The sequence below is a fragment of the Bombina bombina genome, chromosome 12 (genome assembly GCF_027579735.1).
Source record: "Bombina bombina isolate aBomBom1 chromosome 12, aBomBom1.pri, whole genome shotgun sequence".
Classification (NCBI taxonomy): domain Eukaryota; kingdom Metazoa; phylum Chordata; class Amphibia; order Anura; family Bombinatoridae; genus Bombina; species Bombina bombina.
In genome coordinates, this window is record NC_069510.1 from 64,754,845 (window position 1) to 64,772,977 (window position 18,133).

The window sequence follows — 18,133 nt, forward strand, 5'->3', positions numbered from 1 at the left end:
CCCGGTGCCCACAGGGCCCGTCCGACACTCAGGACCACCCAATAACAGCTCTGAGCGTCCCAGACCGACTTGCCACCGATGCAAGCAACCAGGGCATTTCATGGCTAGCTGCCCCCTTAATACGCACCAGACACCCAGGAATTACAATTACCCCTCTGGGTCCTATCGTCCGGCCCGGGCCCTCTGTGTTAACCAAGAGGCCCCTATGGAGGGATATGTGGGGCCGCTTCACGAGGCAGACCCTGTATATGCTGCCTCAGATAACCGCCAGCACCATCGGCAGAGGGTATGGCTCGAGGGGCGATCTACCGAGGGATTGCGAGACACAGGGGCTACTATCACGCTGGTACAGAGTCATTTGGTGCCAGAGCACAAGCGATCCGGACAGACGGTGGCCGTTAGAGTGGCGGGGGGGGGGGTGTGTACAAAATTCCAACAGCTAAAGTGCATCTTGATTGGGGAGCGGGAAAGGGGGCTGTGAACGTGGGCCTAATGGATAATTTACCTGCCGAAGTACTACTGGGCAACGATTTGGGCCCCATGACTTCTGCCTATGCTCCAGTATGCAACAACGAGGCGGACCCAGTGACTACACGGGCCCAAGCCCGGACGGAGCGAGAGCTTTCACCAGTGCGGGAGACACAGGTAAGACCTACCCCGACCTTGCCTGACAGGTTAGGCCCCATACCCTGGGACACCCCAGATGCTTTCGAGGCAGAGTCTAAGACTGACCCGACCTTACAAAAGTACCGGGAACGAGCAGAGACCGGAGGGGGCGGGGCAGATAACGAAACATTCTTATGGGAAAAAGGGAAACTATACCGCTGGACAGAGAAAAGGGGACAGCGTAGGCGACAGCTGGTAGTGCCCCACAAATACCGGCAAGAAATCCTCAAAATAGGCCACGACATCCCCTTAGCAGGCCACCTAGCCGTTACCCGTACCCTACACCGCATTACTCACACGTTCTTTTGGCCAGGGGTGCACGCTGACGTTAGAACTTACTGTAACACCTGCGATGTGTGTCAACGAGTAGGAAGGCGAGGCGATCACCCTAAAGCCCAGCTAGTAAATATGCCCATTGTAGAGGAACCCTTCAGCCGGGTTGCTATTGACCTAGTGGGACCACTGGCTACCCCTAGTCCCTCCGGTAAGCGATACATTCTTACCGTAGTGGACTACGCTACCAGGTACCCAGAGGCTGTCGCCCTATCCAACATACAAGCGGATACGGTAGCGAATGCACTAGTACAGGTGTTCTCCCGGGTAGGATTTCCAAAAGAAATCCTATCCGACCGAGGCACCCAATTTACGGCTGAATTGACCCAACAACTCTGGCAGGTTTGCAAAATTAAGTCCCTCCTAAGCTCCCCATACCACCCCCAGACGAACGGGCTGTGTGAGAGGTTCAATGGGACCCTCAAGCAAATGCTCAAGACGTTCACTCAGGAATACCGAGACTGGGAACGCTTCCTGCCGCACCTCCTATTTGCTTATCGGGAGGTGCCCCAGGAAACGACAGGGTTCTCTCCCTTCGAGTTGCTCTACGGAAGAAAGGTACGGGGACCCCTAAACCTGATCCGGGAGCACTGGGAGGGAGAGATGGAGGCTGACGGTGTCCCAATTGTGCCATACGTGCTGGAACTCAGGGACCGAATGGAGCAATTAGCCAAATCCGTGCGGGCTAATCTCCAGTTGGCCCAGAGAAGACAGAAAGTATGGTACGATCGGGGGGCCCGAAAGAGAATCTTCACCATAGGACAAAAGGTGTTAGTACTTAAGCCGGTGAAGACAGACAAATTGCAGGCGTCCTGGCAGGGTCCCTACCAGATCGTAGAGAAAAGGGGAGACACCACTTATGTGATAGCTAGCTGCCACGACAACAATCTTAGAAAGACATTCCATGTAAACATGCTCAAGGAATATTTTGAGCGACCAGAGAACGTGACGGCCGTATGTTGTTCCCCTCAGGAAGACCCCGACAGTTTACCCATTCCAGACCTATTAGAAAAGAGCCTCCCCACAGGTATAGTGGCGCAGGTTCAGATAGGGGACCGACTTAGCCCCACTGAAAGGGAGCAGCTCAACCAACTCCTCCAGTCCAAACACCTCACCTTCTCCCCGAAGCCAGGGTACACTACTTTAACCACCCACCAGGTAGATACTCCGGGACAAGCTCCCTTGCGCCAGGCTCCGTACCGAATCCCCGAAGCAGTTAGGACAGGAATGAAGAAGGAGATCGATGAGATGCTCCAGCTCAGGGTAATTGAGCCCTCCGATAGTCCCTGGGCCTCCCCAGTTGTCTTGGTGCCCAAGAAAGATGGGACCACCCGGTTCTGCGTAGACTATCGGAGGCTCAATGAAAATACTGTGACGGACGCTTACCCTATGCCCAGGGTAGACGAGCTACTCGATCGTATAGCCAGGGGAAATTACCTGACCACTATTGACCTCTGCAAAGGTTACTGGCAGATTCCCCTGGCCCCGGAGGCTATCCCCAAGTCGGCATTCGTCACCCCATTCGGCTTATATCAGTTTAGGGTAATGCCGTTTGGGATGAAGAATGCCCCAGCTACATTCCAGCGCTTGGTGGATAGGCTCCTGGATGGCTTCCAGAGTTTTGCTTGCGCCTACCTGGACGACATAGCGATCCACAGTGAGTCCTGGGAGGACCACTTAGCTCATGTGGGAATGGTTCTGGATCAGATCCGGGCTGCTGGCCTGACTCTGAAGCCAGAAAAATGCCACTTTGGGATGGCCGAGGTACAGTACCTGGGTCACCGGGTGGGGTGTGGAAAGCAGCGACCAGAGCCGGCCAAAATAGAAGCTGTCGCCAATTGGCCCACCCCCATCACTAAGACTCAGGTCCTAGCCTTCCTGGGCACGGCAGGGTACTATAGACGGTTCGTACCAGACTACAGCACACTTGCCAAACCCCTGACTGACTTGACCAAGAAGAACTTACCTCGACAGGTCCTGTGGTCTCCCCACTGTGAAACGGCTTTCCAGGCTCTCAAAAATGCTCTAATTAACGCTCCTGTCTTGGCGGCCCCAGCCCTTAACAAACGTTTTATCGTCCATACAGATGCTTCCATGTTCGGGCTGGGAGCCGTCCTCAGCCAAGTAGGCGAAGATGGAGGGGAGCATCCAGTTGCCTACATCAGCCGGAAGCTCCTGCCCCGCGAAGTCAGCTATGCAGCGGTCGAAAAGGAGTGTTTGGCTTTGGTGTGGGCATTAAAGAAATTGACTCCCTATTTATATGGTCAGGAGTTCACTCTGGTCACCGACCATAACCCGTTGGTGTGGCTGAACCGGGTCTCTGGAGATAACGGCAGGCTATTACGTTGGAGCTTATCGTTGCAAACCTTCAATTTCACCATTACTTACAGACCTGGGAAACAGAATGGCAACGCCGACGGGTTGTCCAGACAAACCGACCTCAGCCCCGCATAACCAGCGGTCTGGACAGCCTTAGTCTGCCCCGAAAAGGGGTCAGACCGTGTCTGCCAGAGTGTTCCACAGAAAGGGAGCAATGTTACAGAAGCATTAGTTATTTTGTTGTGAAGAGCTTATTTCCCAGCAGCAATGCCTGAACCAGCAAGCCAGCGCCTAAGAAGGGCTCCAAGAAAACCGTAACAAGTTTCATTTCATAAAGAGTTAACTCTTTTTTTTCAGCTTTTAGAAACTATTGTCTAATCACCTCTGGAGCCAGACTGCTAATTGATAAGATGAACTTGTAAACTTGTTATCTTAAGTACTGTAATCCTATTGTGGCCTGTCAAAGGACAGTGCTCTCTATCTAAATGTGTGATGGGGGATTTTGTGCTTCCCCCCCTCTCCCCCTGGGAGTGCCCTGTGTGCATGTAACCTTAATAAAAAGCAGGCTGGGCATCCCAGTCCTGAGTTCTTGTTTGACCCTCAATCGCAGCGTTGACTCGTTTTTGTGGGCAGAAGGGTATCCTAGCTGTACTGCAGCTAAGGGAGATTATTCTATATTTGCGAGACTCATATAGAATACTATGGAAAGCAGCTTCTCCCCTCTTTAGCAATAGGGATCCAGGCTACTAAGCGGTCCATCTCTCAGCGAGACTAAGGGTAACCGTAACACCTTGTTCTAAGAAGGAGCATCTGTTACATAACTTGGACGTGGTTCGTGCTTTGAAGTTTTACTTGCAAGCAACCAAGGATTTTCGTCAAACATCTTCTCTGTTTGTTGTTTATTCTGGAAAGCGTAGAGGTCAAAAAGCTACGGCTACCTCTCTTTCTTTTTGTCTGAAAAGCATCATACGTTTGGCATATACGAGACTGCTGGACAGCAGCCTCCTGAAAAGATTACGGCTCATTCCACTAGAGCTGTGGCTTCCACATGGGTTTTTAAAAACGATGCTTCTGTTGAACAGATTTGTAAGACTGCGACTTGGTCCTCCCTTCATACTTTTTCCAAATTTTCCAAATTTGATACTTTTGCTTCTTCTGAGGCTCTTTTTGGGAGAAAGGTGCTTCAAGCAGTGGTGCCTTCCGTTTAGGATCTTGTCTTGTCCATCCCTTTCATCCGTGTCCTAAAGCTTTGGTATTGGTATCCCACAAGTAAAGGATGAAACCGTGGACTCGGTATATCGTAAAAGAAATCAATTTATCAGGTAAGCATAAATTTCCTTTTTGGTATATTTCATGCCACCATTTCACTGCCAAATGCAATCAAATAAAAAAAATCACTAACTTTTTCATAAACTTTAGGTTTCTCACTGAAATTATTTAAAAACAGCTTGTGCAATTATGGCACAAATGGTTGTAAATGCTTCTCTGTGATCCCCTTTGTTCAGAAATAGCAGACATATATGGCTTTGGCATTGCTTTTTGATAATTAGAAGGCAGCTAAATGTCCCTGCGCACTACACTTTGTATTATGCCCAGCAGTTAAGGGGTTAACTTTAGTGTAGAGATCAGTCTCCCACCTGACACATCCCCTCACAAACAGCTCTATTCCCTCCCCCATCCCACAATTGTCACCGCCTTCTTAAGTACTGGCAGAAAGTCTGCCAGTACTAAAATAAAAGCCTTTTTTTTGTGTAAACATTTTTTTTTAAATACATTCATAGTTTCTGCAGTGTAGGTTCCCCCCCTAACCCCCCAACCTCCATGATCCCCCCCCCCTTAAACAGCTCTCTTTACCTCCCCCCCTCTTCCTATTTGTTGCCATTTTAGGTACTGGCAGCTGCCTGCCAGTACCCAATTTCTTAAAATAAGGTGCTTTTTTAATTTTTTTTTCATTTAACCCCATTTTTCTGTAGTGTAGCTGCCCTCCCTCAATATAGTACCTCCTACCCCTCCCAGATCCCCTTTACAAAGAAATATTTCCCCTCTTCCTCCCTCTCCCATAGAAATACGAGTGATCGCACGCTCCCGCCCACCCTGCCGGAACTAGTCCAGCGATGGGCCGCCCACCCACCTCCCTGCAGCTGCTTCCACCCACTAACGATCGGCACCATCGCTGGCCGATGCAGAGAGGGCCACAGAGTGGCCCTCTCTGCATTGGTGTGCCAAAAAAGATATTGCAGTGATGTCTCAATATCGAGGCATCACAGCAATACCTTAAAAGCGGCTGGAAGTGATCAGGATCGCTTCCAGCTGCTTTAAACCCCTAACGACGTACAGGGTACGTCACTGGTCTTTAAAGACCAGTTTGTGTATGACGTACCCTGTACGACATGTGTCATTAAGGGGTTAAAGGAACATTGTGCACTAGATTTTTTTTGCATATTTTGTAGATGATCCATTTATCGCCCATCTGGGAGTGTTTTTATAACAATATATAGTTTTGCTTATTTTTAAATAACATTGTGCTGCTTTTCAGACTCCTAACCAAGCCCCAGCGTTTTAGAAGTAGACTGTTGTCTATCTAATCCAGCTTGCTCCTATTACTCTAAAGGGTCTTTCATATGCAGGGGAGGGGAGAGTGTCTGTTTTTTTGCTTTGCAGCCTATTTCAGTGGGTGTCCCAGCCTAACCTCATCATCCGTGCTAAACTGGGAGCTTCTAAGTACGTTTTTAAAAGGTTTTATACTGGATTTTTAGATCGGTATCTGTGCATATTCTTCTTTATAGTAGTGTCTATTACATGAAAATTGGTGTATACTGTCCATCTAAAGAGTAAAACTTAGGTAGGCTTATAGGCTGATTTCTAAGACTCTGCATTCCACCTCTTATCTCACTGTCTGGCTGTGATTAGATAATAACATGTACTGTTTGTTCATGTGTGCCATATAGTTAACATTGTGCTCACTCCCAGAGTTTAAGAGTTGGCACTCATTGCCTGAAATGCAAGTCTATCAAAAGAACTAAAATAAGGGGGCAGTCTGCAGAAGCTTAGATACAAGGTAGTCATTTAGGTAAAAAGTATATTTCTATAACAGTGTTGGTTATGCAAAACTGGGGAATGGTAAATAAAGGGATTATCTTTTTTTTTTTTTTTTTATTGAGGTTTGAAACAAGGCATTCAAACTTTTGAAACCAAAGTAAATAGGAGTTACAATACAATATCAGGCTATAATATACAGTATAAATAACATGCCATACCATCGTCGAGCCTTACAGTGAACACAAGGGGTCACTTTTGGACCTCATAAAAAAGAAAAAAAATTGTAAATACAGAAGGCTCCTTGAAATATGAGACCACTTATGGATCTCATCTGATAAGGCTCATTTTTATATTAGAATATTAGTTCGTAACTATAAGGTTATAGTGTTAGGTTAAGTGGTTATAATATTCACAGTGTGTAGGTGAATGCTTGCGCTAAATGTGTGTGTGAACATCTGGATGTTGTTAAAAAGGACATGTGATTATAGTGTGCAACATCTGGAGGAGAAGCACCGAACATAGCAATACAATAGTAACACCAAGGTTAACAGGGGCAAGAAAAAAAAAGGGGGGGGGGGAGAAGAGGGGGAGGGAGATATACTGAAAAAATGGGGAGAGAAGAGATGGATGAGAGGCTGAGGATTATTCGACTCTTCTTTTAGCTTTTAAATTTTGGGGGGTCTGATTCTCCTCCACAGCTCCCAGGTTTGACAATGCAAGGAGACCTTATTATTTGAGGTGAAGATGGGACTCTCCATAATCTCGAGGTAGTCCATAGTTTTAGCTATTTCAAGCCAGGTGGGGGTATTAATTTGTTTCCACAAACGTGCAATAGCGAGCTTGGTGGCCATCCATAGATATATACTGAGCAGACCCACTGGGGTGAGGGAAAAACCCCACATCCATGTGGAATAGTACCTTCTGCGGATCTACCCAAAGGGTCGAATCCACGTTGGAGCACCTACGGGAGAGCATGGCCCATAAGGGCTGTAGGGCAGGACATTCCCACCAAATGTGTGCCGATGAGCCAATCTGACCGCAGCCTCTCCAGCATAACGGAGATTTTAAATAGGATATTTTAAAGAGTCGTAGTGGGGTCAGATGCCATTGCGTACATATCTTAAGGTATAGTTCTAGCATTGTGACGCAGTGAAGAGCTCGTTTAGTTATTGACATAGCTTTAGACCAAATCTCTTGGGTGGCTTGAAACCGTGGGACTCTTTCCCATGTAATGATATAAGCTGATTTAAGATAAGTAGGGGGATTCAAGATATCCTGATAGGATATCGAAAGTGCTCTGGGGATTCTCTTGCCTGTACACCATCTCTGCTCCCAGCCCGTAGGGGCTCGTAGAGGAAGAGTTGTGAAACCCCATGAATGTAAGAGGCTTTTCAACCTCCAGAATTCGAACTGTAATAGCTGAGAAGGTTGAAATGTGGAGCGGAAGCTTTCAAGTGTCATCAGTTGCCTGTTAGGGAATAAATCTTGTAAAGTAACAATTCCGTGAGAATCCCATATTGAGGGATGTGAGTCTTGGAGTGCACAAAGGAGGCCCGATAATGTGTGGGTCGGGAACGGATGGGGAGCTATATGGGGGAGTGATCGGGTTTTATCCCAAAACTTTAAGGCTGAAAGGACAATAGGGTTTTTAATATCAAGAGAGACCCTGATGTGCTTAGGAATCTATAATAGGTCAGAAAGTGTGATTGGATGTGGTAAGGTAGCTTGTTCCAGTATCCACCACTTGCAGTTAGAGGTTTCAGAGTTCCACGGGAGGATGTGAGCCAATCTAGAAGCTTCATGGTAGTATGCCAAGTTGGGAGCGCCAGCACCCCCACTTAGCAATGGTTGTTGTAAGATTCTAGTAGCGACTCTTGGATGTTTACCCTTTCAGATGAATTTATTGCAAAGAAGTTGAAATTTCCCAATTAGGGATTTAGAAATAGGAATCAGTAGTGACTTAAACAAATAGGGATTATCAATTTTAAACAATAACATTTTGAGTGTTTACTGTCCCTTTAACTGGACTTTTGTGACATTTTTCTACCACTCTAGGGAAACTTCCCAGACTGCAACAGCAACGCTGCACTCTGTCACTGCATTATTTTGTTTTTAATATTTTCTTTAACCGCTTTTTTCCCACCCCCATAATAGTGTTCTCTGTTGTTTGTTTTTTTTTCCCTCTCAGAAAACTGGAGAAGCAGAGGGAAAGAGAGCGGAAGAAAGAACAGAAACGCAAAATCGCCAGTTTGTCGTTTAATTTGGATGAAGATGAGGAGGAAGAAGACGAAGATGATGATGAAGATGATGATGAAATGGAAGATGATGAAGACATAATAAAGGAAGGTCAGTGTGCTGTTGTACCGCGGTGACGTTTGTTGTACTGCTGGGTCCGTGTGATTGTGTCTATTTCTAAAGTAGAGCGTTGGTGGCAGCAATCTATATGGCCAATTGCACAATTATTAACCAGCCTTCCATATAGTAAAGAAAATGCCTTTGTTGTACTGGAATGATTGTAAACACTCATCAGAACTAGCCTAGCGGATAAGCTAAATGGGACATGAAACACTGTATTTTTATTTCATTATTCAGTTTCCAATTTACTTCTATTATCAAATTTACTTTGTTCTAATGTTATTCCTTGCTGAAGAGATACCTAGGTAGGTAGCATGCGCATGCCTGAAAGTGAAGGTAAACTTGAGCGTACTCGCTCAAGTCATAGGATATCATTTTAAAAATGAGTGAGACTTTCATTCATGAAATCGCTAATTTATCCTTATCTTCTTAGATTTTTACATTTTAATGCCGGAATTAGCGCCGTTCCTCCCCCGCTATAGCCTTCAGATGAATGACAGATGACTCATCTGCAATCCACTAATCGTTGTGCAATTAATAGCACAGGCTCGCCGCTGGCTATTTCCAGTGACAAGAATTGAGGGTATACTTAGCGCTGTCCCGCCACCACTATTCTAAAAAAAGAAAACCCTTAATTACCGGCGACGTACATGGTACGTCGTGGTCATTAAGGGGTATAAAAAGGCCATTGTATATGTCTGTTTCAAATAGAGTCCCAGTTTTGATCCTCATAACAAGTACTTAACAACCACAAAAACACTTTCTGGAACTTATTTGTAGGGGTTAAACACATAGCATTAAGGGGTCGCTAGTCTTAAAACGAATTAGAGCATATTTTTTCAACTGAAATGGTCCTTTTAAAGCAAACTATATAAAACACCAGGCCTGTTTCATATAAGGTTTTTTTTTCTCTCTTTCTCTTTTTTCTCTCTCTTTTTTTCTCTCCTTTTTTCTCTTTCTCTCTTTCTTCTCTCTCTCTCTCTCTCTCTCCTCCTTTTTTTCTCTCTTTCTTCTCTTTGTTCCCTTTTTTCTCTCTCTCTTTTTTCTCTTCTCTTTCTTCTCTTTTTTTCTCTTTTTTTCTCTTCTCTTTCTTCTCTTTTTTTCTCTTTCTCTTTTTTCCCTTTCTCTTTTTTTCTCTTTCTTTTTTTTCCTCTCTCTTTTTTCTCTCCTTTTTTCTCTTTCTCTCTTTCTTCTCTCTCTCTCTCTCTCTCTCTCTCTCTCTCTCTCTCTTTCTCTTTTTTTCCTTCTTTTTTCTCTCCTTTTTTCTCTTTCTCTCTTTCTCTTTTTTCTCTTCTCTTCTCTTTTTTTCTCTTTTTTCTCTTTCTCTTTTTTCTCTTTCTCTTTTTTCCTCTCTCTTTTGTTCTCTTTCTCTTTTTTCTCTCTCCTTTTTTCTTTCTTTCTTTCTATCTGGAATGATATTGAGTGATTACTATTTTATAATAAATAAATGATATAATATAAATAACTATAAATGCTATACATACAGACCCACCTAGTGTAAGAAGAAATAGTTTGCGGGGAACTGTAACATATATTCCCTAGATGAATTCTCTTTTCTTCTGTTATGTGTGATCAGTCCACGGGTCATCATTACTTCTGGGATATAACTCCTCCCCAACAGGAAATGCAAGAGGATTCACCCAGCAGAGCTGATATAGCTCCTCCCCTCTACGTCAGTCCCAGTCATTCTCTTGCACCCAACGACTAGATAGGATGTGTGAGAGGACTATGGTGATTATACTTAGTTTTTATGACTTCAATCAAAAGTTTGTTATTTTACAATAGCACCGGAGCGTGTTATTACTTCTCTGGCAGAGTTTGAAGAAGAATCTACCAGAGTTTTTTACTATGATTTTAACCGGAGTAGTTAAGATCATATTGCTGTTCTCGGCCATCTGAGGGAGGTAAAGGCTTCAGATCAGGGGACAGCGGGCAGATGAATCTGCATTGAGGTATGTAGCAGTTTTTATTTTCTGAATGGAATTGATGAGAAAATCCTGCTATACCGCTATAATGACATGTATGTATACACTTCAGTATTCTGGGAATGGTATTTCACCGGAACTACTCTGTTAAAGGTCACTAATCCTTTTAATAAATATTATCATGTTAAACGTTTTTGCTGGAATGTAGAATCGTTTACATTGCTGAGGTACTGAGTGAATAAATGTTTGGGCATTATTTTCCACTTGGCAGTTGTCTGCTTTAAATTGTGACAGTTTCGTTTCTCCTCACTGCTGTGTGTGAGAGGGAGGGGCCGTTTTTGGCGCTCTTTTGCTACGCATCAAAAATTTCCAGTCAGCTACTATTATATTTCCTGCATGATCCGGTTCACTGTCAGATCTCAGGGGTCTTCAAACTTCTTTGAAGGGAGGTACATTCTCTCAGCAGAGCTGTGAGAATTTTATATTGACTGTGAATAAAAACGTTACTCTATAATTTTTTATGTCAAACTTCTCTGAAACTGACTGCTTGGAAATTGAACGCTTGATTTTATCAAAGCGTGGTTTTTCTGAGTCGGTTATTGATACCCTGATCCAGGCTAGGAAGCCTGTTACCAGAAAGATTTACCATAAAATATGGCGTAAATACCTATACTGGTGCAAATCCAAACGTTACTCCTGGAGTAAGGTTAGGATCCCTAGGATATTGTCTTTTCTACAAGAAGGTTTAGAAAAGGGTTTATCGGCTAGTTCATTAAAGGGACAGATTTCAGCTCTGTCCATCTTGTTACACAGGCGTCTGTCAGAAAATCCAGACGTCCAGGCCTTTTGTCAGGCTTTAGCTAGGATCAAGCCTGTGTTTAAAGCCGTTGCTCCGCCATGGAGTTTAAACTTAGTTCTTAACGTTTTACAAGGTGTTCCATTTGAACCCCTTCATTCCATTGATATAAAATTGTTATCTTGGAAAGTTCTGTTTTTAATGGCTATTTCCTCGGCTCGAAGAGTCTCTGAGTTATCAGCATTACATTGTGATTCTCCTTATCTGATTTTTCACTCAGATAAGGTAGTTCTGCGTACTAAACCTGGGTTCTTACCTAAGGTAGTTACTAACAGGAATATCAATCAAGAGATTGTCGTTCCATCCTTGTGTCCAAATCCTTCTTCAAAGAAGGAACGTCTTCTACACAATCTAGATGTAGTTCGTGCCCTCAAGTTCTACTTGCAGGCAACTAAAGATTTTCGCCAAACTTCTTCCCTGTTTGTCGTTTATTCTGGACAAAGGAGAGGTCAAAAAGCTTCTACTACCTCTCTCTCGTTTTGGCTTCGTAGCATAATACGTTTAGCCTATGAGACTGCTGGACAGCAGCCTCCTGAAAGAATTACAGCTCACTCCACTAGAGCTGTGGCTTCCACTTGGGCCTTTAAGAATGAGGCCTCTGTTGAACAGATTTGCAAGGCTGCAACTTGGTCTTCGCTTCATACTTTTTCCAAATTTTACAAATTTGACACTTTTGCTTCTTCGGAGGCTATTTTTGGGAGAAAGGTTCTTCAGGCAGTGGTTCCTTCTGTATAATGAGCCTGCCTATCCCTCCCGTCATCCGTGTACTTTTGCTTTGGTATTGGTATCCCAGAAGTAATGATGACCCGTGGACTGATCACACATAACAGAAGAAAACATAATTTATGCTTACCTGATAAATTCCTTTCTTCTGTTGTGTGATCAGTCCACGGCCCGCCCTGTTTTTAAGGCAGGTAAATATCTTTTAAATTATACTCCAGTCACCACTTCACCCTTGGTTACTCCTTTCTCGTTGATTCTTGGTCGAATGACTGGGACTGACGTAGAGGGGAGGAGCTATATCAGCTCTGCTGGGTGAATCCTCTTGCATTTCCTGTTGGGGAGGAGTTATATCCCAGAAGTAATGATGACCCGTGGACTGATCACACAACAGAAGAAAGGAATTTATCAGGTAAGCATAAATTATGTTTTTTACATTCTCTCAACTTGCAGAATTGCCAAAGAAGAAAAAGAAGCTTGGGAAAAATCCAGATGTGGATACAAGTTTCTTGCCAGACAGAGATAGAGAGGTACGATCATTTTACATTGTTTGCGTAAACTGGCACAGTCAAAAAATGTTTTTACACACATCTGGTCAGAATGAGTAAAATCACATTTAACTGAATTTCAGAAATCGTTTGGGTGAATCATTTGTAGAAGAATGAATCAATTGTTATAAAAATATGTTTCCCTCTATAAACAGATTACTAATATGCAAGTATTAGCAATGTGAATGCCACACACCTACATACACACAGAACCCTAAGTATATATAGTGAATCCGCAGGAATGACACAGAACTCTCTATGATTTCAACATAAACACTTAAAGGGGACAGTAAAGTCAAAATTAAACTTTAATTATTAAATTTTAAACATTTTTATATACACACTTTCTGAGGCACCAGTTTCTACTGAGCATGTGAACAAGTTCACAGGATATACGTATAGTAGTCTGTGATTGGCTGATGGCTGTCACATGATAAAGGGGGCCGGCAAATGGGGGTGGGGAAATATGTCAGAAAAAAAAATCTGCTTAGTTAAAATTCAGAGTAAGTGTTATTGCATTGTCTTTTTATTATGCACTTGTTAATTATGCAATTCTACTGTAATTAATGGTTCTGTGGTAAATGGAAGTGAAGGGCCAGATGTAAAGTAGTAGAGGTTCTCTTTGTGGCTAGTGTGGGATGTCTACGATGCTTCCTTATCTTTATCCAGGTGTGGGACTATACCTTAAAGGGAAAGTCTACTCCAGAATTTTTATTGTTTAAAAAGATAGATAATCCCTTTATTACCAGGATCCACTAAATTAGAGAAAATAAGTTACATACCAAGAAAATCGGCTTTTAGTAATGAAACAATAGTCTTTTCGACATAATTTTCGTTACAATATAATGAATTATGTAACATTATAAAAAGGAACTTATCCATATTGAGAGGTGATGAAATTCTATCAGAGGTAGTGGAAAAGGTTAAATTTGTTTCCAAGAAAGCACCCACACTTGCAAACAGGCTTTCCCCTAGTATGGTCAATAGTAACCAGAGAGAAACAGGAAGTAATTGGTTGTCCAAGAGAGGCACTTTTAAATGTCTTTCTAAGAATTGTCTCACTTGCCAAGTTATCTCTTCTGGCGCTAAGTTTTCAAATTGGATAACTACGCAGAATTTTAAAATAGAGCATTATGCCAATTGCGGTACAACCTTTGTGATTTACCTTCTTGAGTGTATGTTATGCCATGAACGATATATAGGGCAGACCACACGTGCTCTAAGGTCAAGGATAGGTGAACATAAGAGGGACATTAAGAACTTTAACAAGGACTCTAGCGTAGCTAGACATTTTAATTGCCTTAATTTTACCAACGAGTCTAAATTTTCTGTTAAGGTAATTGACCTTGCAAAAAAAAAACCTTAGGGGTGGTAACATATATAAAATATAGATTTACCCACATTATTATTATTCCTTTCATTGTACATTTACTCAATGTGCCTTTGCAATTATTTATATGAAAGTATTTTGTTTCTTCTTCTTTTGTTCATTCTTTATTATGTTAACTTTAATCGTTGATACCACCCTTTTCAATAAGTTTTAATAAGTTTCTAGTTCATACATGAGCCCCTGATGCATTACATACAATTAAGATGATTGATTTGTATAATACATCTACCCTGATCCAACATAAAAATATGGTTTGAATGTTATGGTTTTACATATGTCTTTCTTATATCTGCATTATCTTGTTATCACAGCCATATTGCCATATCTTACTTTATTCTACATATTTAGACTGATATATAACAGATTTATGTAATCATTTGTTTATTCACATCTTTATAATCTATATGCACTAGTGGTTGTGCCAACATTGTAACATCTTTTGGGATTTATTTTGGCTAACTATCAAATAGCAATACAAACAAAACAATTTGTAGTAATGATTTCTTTTATTATCATGCATTTGTATTGTATCATTTTGATTTTAATGTGTTGATGTTATATTTGGTATATGCTTGTATTGTTTGTATACTGTTTCCAAGGGAACATGTTAGTAGCTCTTGGATTGGTTGTAATCTTCCTTAAATGGTGTATCATACAGGAATGGAGTAATCCTATGAGTAAGTGCCGCACGGCACAAAACATGTCAGGACTCCACCTCCTCCTCTCCATGTAATTGTAGCATTGTGCAAGTTTTTAATCGTTTTTCAATAAATAGTTCTATTTTAACTTACAAGGATTGTTGGAGTGCTGCCTTTCCAATTTTTCTCTCACATTTTGGGGCTTGCTCGGCCTGTCTCCCCCTTGGCTGCCACCCCGCCAACAGTGCATGCTTTGGCCTGTCGCACATCTCAAGCTTGGATTGGACCGCAGCTTACACACCTCCCTGGCTGTAGCGACGTCATCACCTTCACACTACCTTTATTACCCATTCCCCAGCTTTGCATAATCAACACTGTGATATTGATACACGTTTTACCTCTGTGATTACCTTGTATCTAAGCCTGTGCAGACTGCCCCCTTTATTTCAGTTCTTTTGACAGACATGTATTTTAGCCAGTCAGTGCTGACTCATAAATAACTACACGGGCGTGAGCACAATGTTATCTTTATGGCACACACATGAACTAAAGCCCTCTAGCTGTTAAAACTGTCAAATGCATTCAGATAATGCTAGCCTTCAAGGTATTAGAAACTAGCATATGAGCCTACCTATGTTTAAGTTTCAACTAAGAATACTAAGAGAACAAAGCAAATTTGATGATAAAAGTAAATTGGAAAGATAGGCAATTAGATGACCTATGACTGTCCCTTTTAAATTACACTGGTATATATAATAGAGGCTGTTAGGGTAAGGGTTCAGGTAACTGAATAGGCCATTTGTATTGTTGAATTTACTGTGTAGGTTATCCTGGAGGAGACAGTTTTGAGGAAGAAAAAAAAAAAAAGATGTCTGTATTAGAAGAAATAGTATTAGCATTTGGTCAACAGTTTGTCAACTTTCATATAAGTTGTTGTATAGTGTAACTGTTGACAGAAGAGATTATGGATAATTGTGCAAAGAGAAGATTGAGTTGAATTGGGTAAAACTGCAGGATTAGATATAGCACCAACGTGTAACTGCAAAAGAAAAAGAGCACGGCAGTAATGCATACAGTCCTGTATTCTGTTGTTTGTTTGTTTTTTGTTTTAATAAAGTTTTTATTGAAAAGAATGCTCAATACAACAATGTGTTTAACAATAACATCACAAGGAGCTAAAGTGGCATGTTGTCTTCTATATGAATCTGCAAGTTTAGCATATTGAATCCATTGAGGTCAAGAATGGTTCTTGCATTTAGGTCTGTCCTTGTATTCAATATAATGCAGATCTTGAGCAGTGTACACACTAGCCAGTGTGTTTTTCTTGCTTGTAAAAGCTTATTGCTTTAAAATATTGAAACTTATAACAAGATAATCACATAACATTGTTAAAGGACCAATATGGTTGGGGCCTCTGTGGTATTCCATTTCTGGGGTATTAAGATTTTAGCACTGTTGATCATCTTTGAGGTTCAGGAGTTTGTGGAATAAAATGATTCCTGGGTCAATGGGGATGTGGGAGGATAATGTTTTGTTCATGTGTGTTATAACATCATACCAAAAGGATCCTAATTTATCACATCTCAAGTACCATCGTGATAAGTATTTTTAGTTCATCTCTTAGATTTTGGATGATAATGACGCTCTTTTGTGTTTGTTAAAAATCTTTCCCCAGTCTTTTGAAGTCATGTTTGTTCCCAGGTCAGTTTGCCATTTATATCATTTTATATATAGATGAGATAGTGTGTCGGAGATAATGTTGTGATATGCATACATTTTCAAAGGCTGTCAACGAGCGTGCTATATTATTATATTTGCTTGTGGGTGCTGAGGTAGTGTAACATTTTGTGCATGCATAAACCAAGAAAGAGATGCTTTACCTATTTTGTTTGCCAAATCTTGTTTCTGGAGGATTTTTACGCCTGGGGCAATAACTTTTTAATATATAGTCTTTCAGATGAGGGCAATTTGGTGTATTGGCATCTGTTTGTGAAAAAGGAAATTCTGGGTTGTTGGGTATTGGGGTCAGTGGGGATGGCTGTGTGTGCTTGTATTAATAGTTTTATCCCATTGTGTGAAAAGTTCTGCAAGGAGGGGGTAATTTCTGATGTTTTCTGGTCTGCATTCAGGTCGTAGCCACACCAACCTACCAACATTGCTTATTTGTAGTATTTCCCTGTCCAGCTGGACCCATTGCTTGTTATTTGAATTGAAGCTCCAGTCTATTATTCATTGTAGTAGGTAGCTAATCTATAGCGTGTTATGTCGGGAACTCCAAGTTCTCCCCTATCCCTGGTTAGGTACAGAGTTTTTCTGGGAACCCTAGGCCTGATTCCGTTCCATGTGAATTTGCCATATTCAGTGAATGTGTCGAGGAGGATCGGTAGTCCAATTTCTAAGTCTGTGAGTGTTAATTGGATGTCATCAGCATACATGGCCAATTTGTATTCCTATGTTTGTGTAGGTATTCCTTTAATGTTGGGGTCAAACCTGATCTTGCACGCAAGTACTTCAATCGATAGGGCGAATAGAATGGGTGACAATGGGCATCCTTGCCATGTGCCATTCTTGATATTAAAGGGTTCCGAGAGTATGGAGTTAGTCTTAACTTTTGCAGTTGGTTTGGAGTAGAGTAAGAATATTTTGTCTCTAAATTGTTGGCCTATGTAAGTTTTGGACAGATTGGTCCTGAGAAAATCCCTGTCCAACCTGTCAAATGCTTTCTTAGCATCTGTTGAAATAAATGACAATGGTTTTTGAGTATTGTGGGCATATGTTTTCAGTTGTAGTATTTTAAGGGTGTTTTCCCTAGCCTCTCTCCCTGGGATGAAGCCTACTTGGTCAGGTTCTATCAAGTGTGTTAGTAGTGAGTTCAGCCTGTCTGCCAATATTCTTGCAAATATTTTTATATCAGTGTTCAGGAGAGATATTGGTCTAAAATTTTCTGGGGCATTGGTAAGACAGTTATAAATGCTTCTAACATGTATTTAGGAAATCCTTCTTTTGGGTCTAGAGAGTTGAACAGCATAGTAAGTTTAGGGACTAGAATGCGTGCAATTTTTTTTTATAGTTTTTGCTCCCGTAGCCATCAGGTCCTGGCTCTTGCCTGTTGGCAGTGCTTTGATTGCTTTCATGATTTTGGTATTACTAATTGGTGAGTCTAGTTCTTGAGATTGCTCATCACTAAGTTTGGGTAAATCAATTTTATCTAAATATCTGTTAATACTCTCTTGTTTCACATTAGGAGTCTTCTCCTGCTATGTTTATATAGGGTAGAATAATATTTGCGGAATGTGTCTGAAATAGCGGGGCTGTCGCATATGAGTTGACCCTTTTTAGTTTTA

General features: G+C 41.9%; 1 protein-coding gene across 2 annotated transcripts in view; it reads left to right on the forward strand.

Moving 5' to 3' along the window:
* FAM50A (family with sequence similarity 50 member A) overlaps positions 1-18,133 on the forward strand; it is a 92,493-nt gene that overhangs the window by 19,538 nt on the left and 54,822 nt on the right. For both annotated transcript variants that reach the window (XM_053696067.1, XM_053696068.1), the window contains exons 5-6: positions 8,546-8,703; positions 12,667-12,743. In XM_053696067.1, the coding sequence (XP_053552042.1) occupies positions 8,546-8,703; positions 12,667-12,743 (235 nt within the window). The remainder of the gene's footprint in view (positions 1-8,545; positions 8,704-12,666; positions 12,744-18,133) is intronic.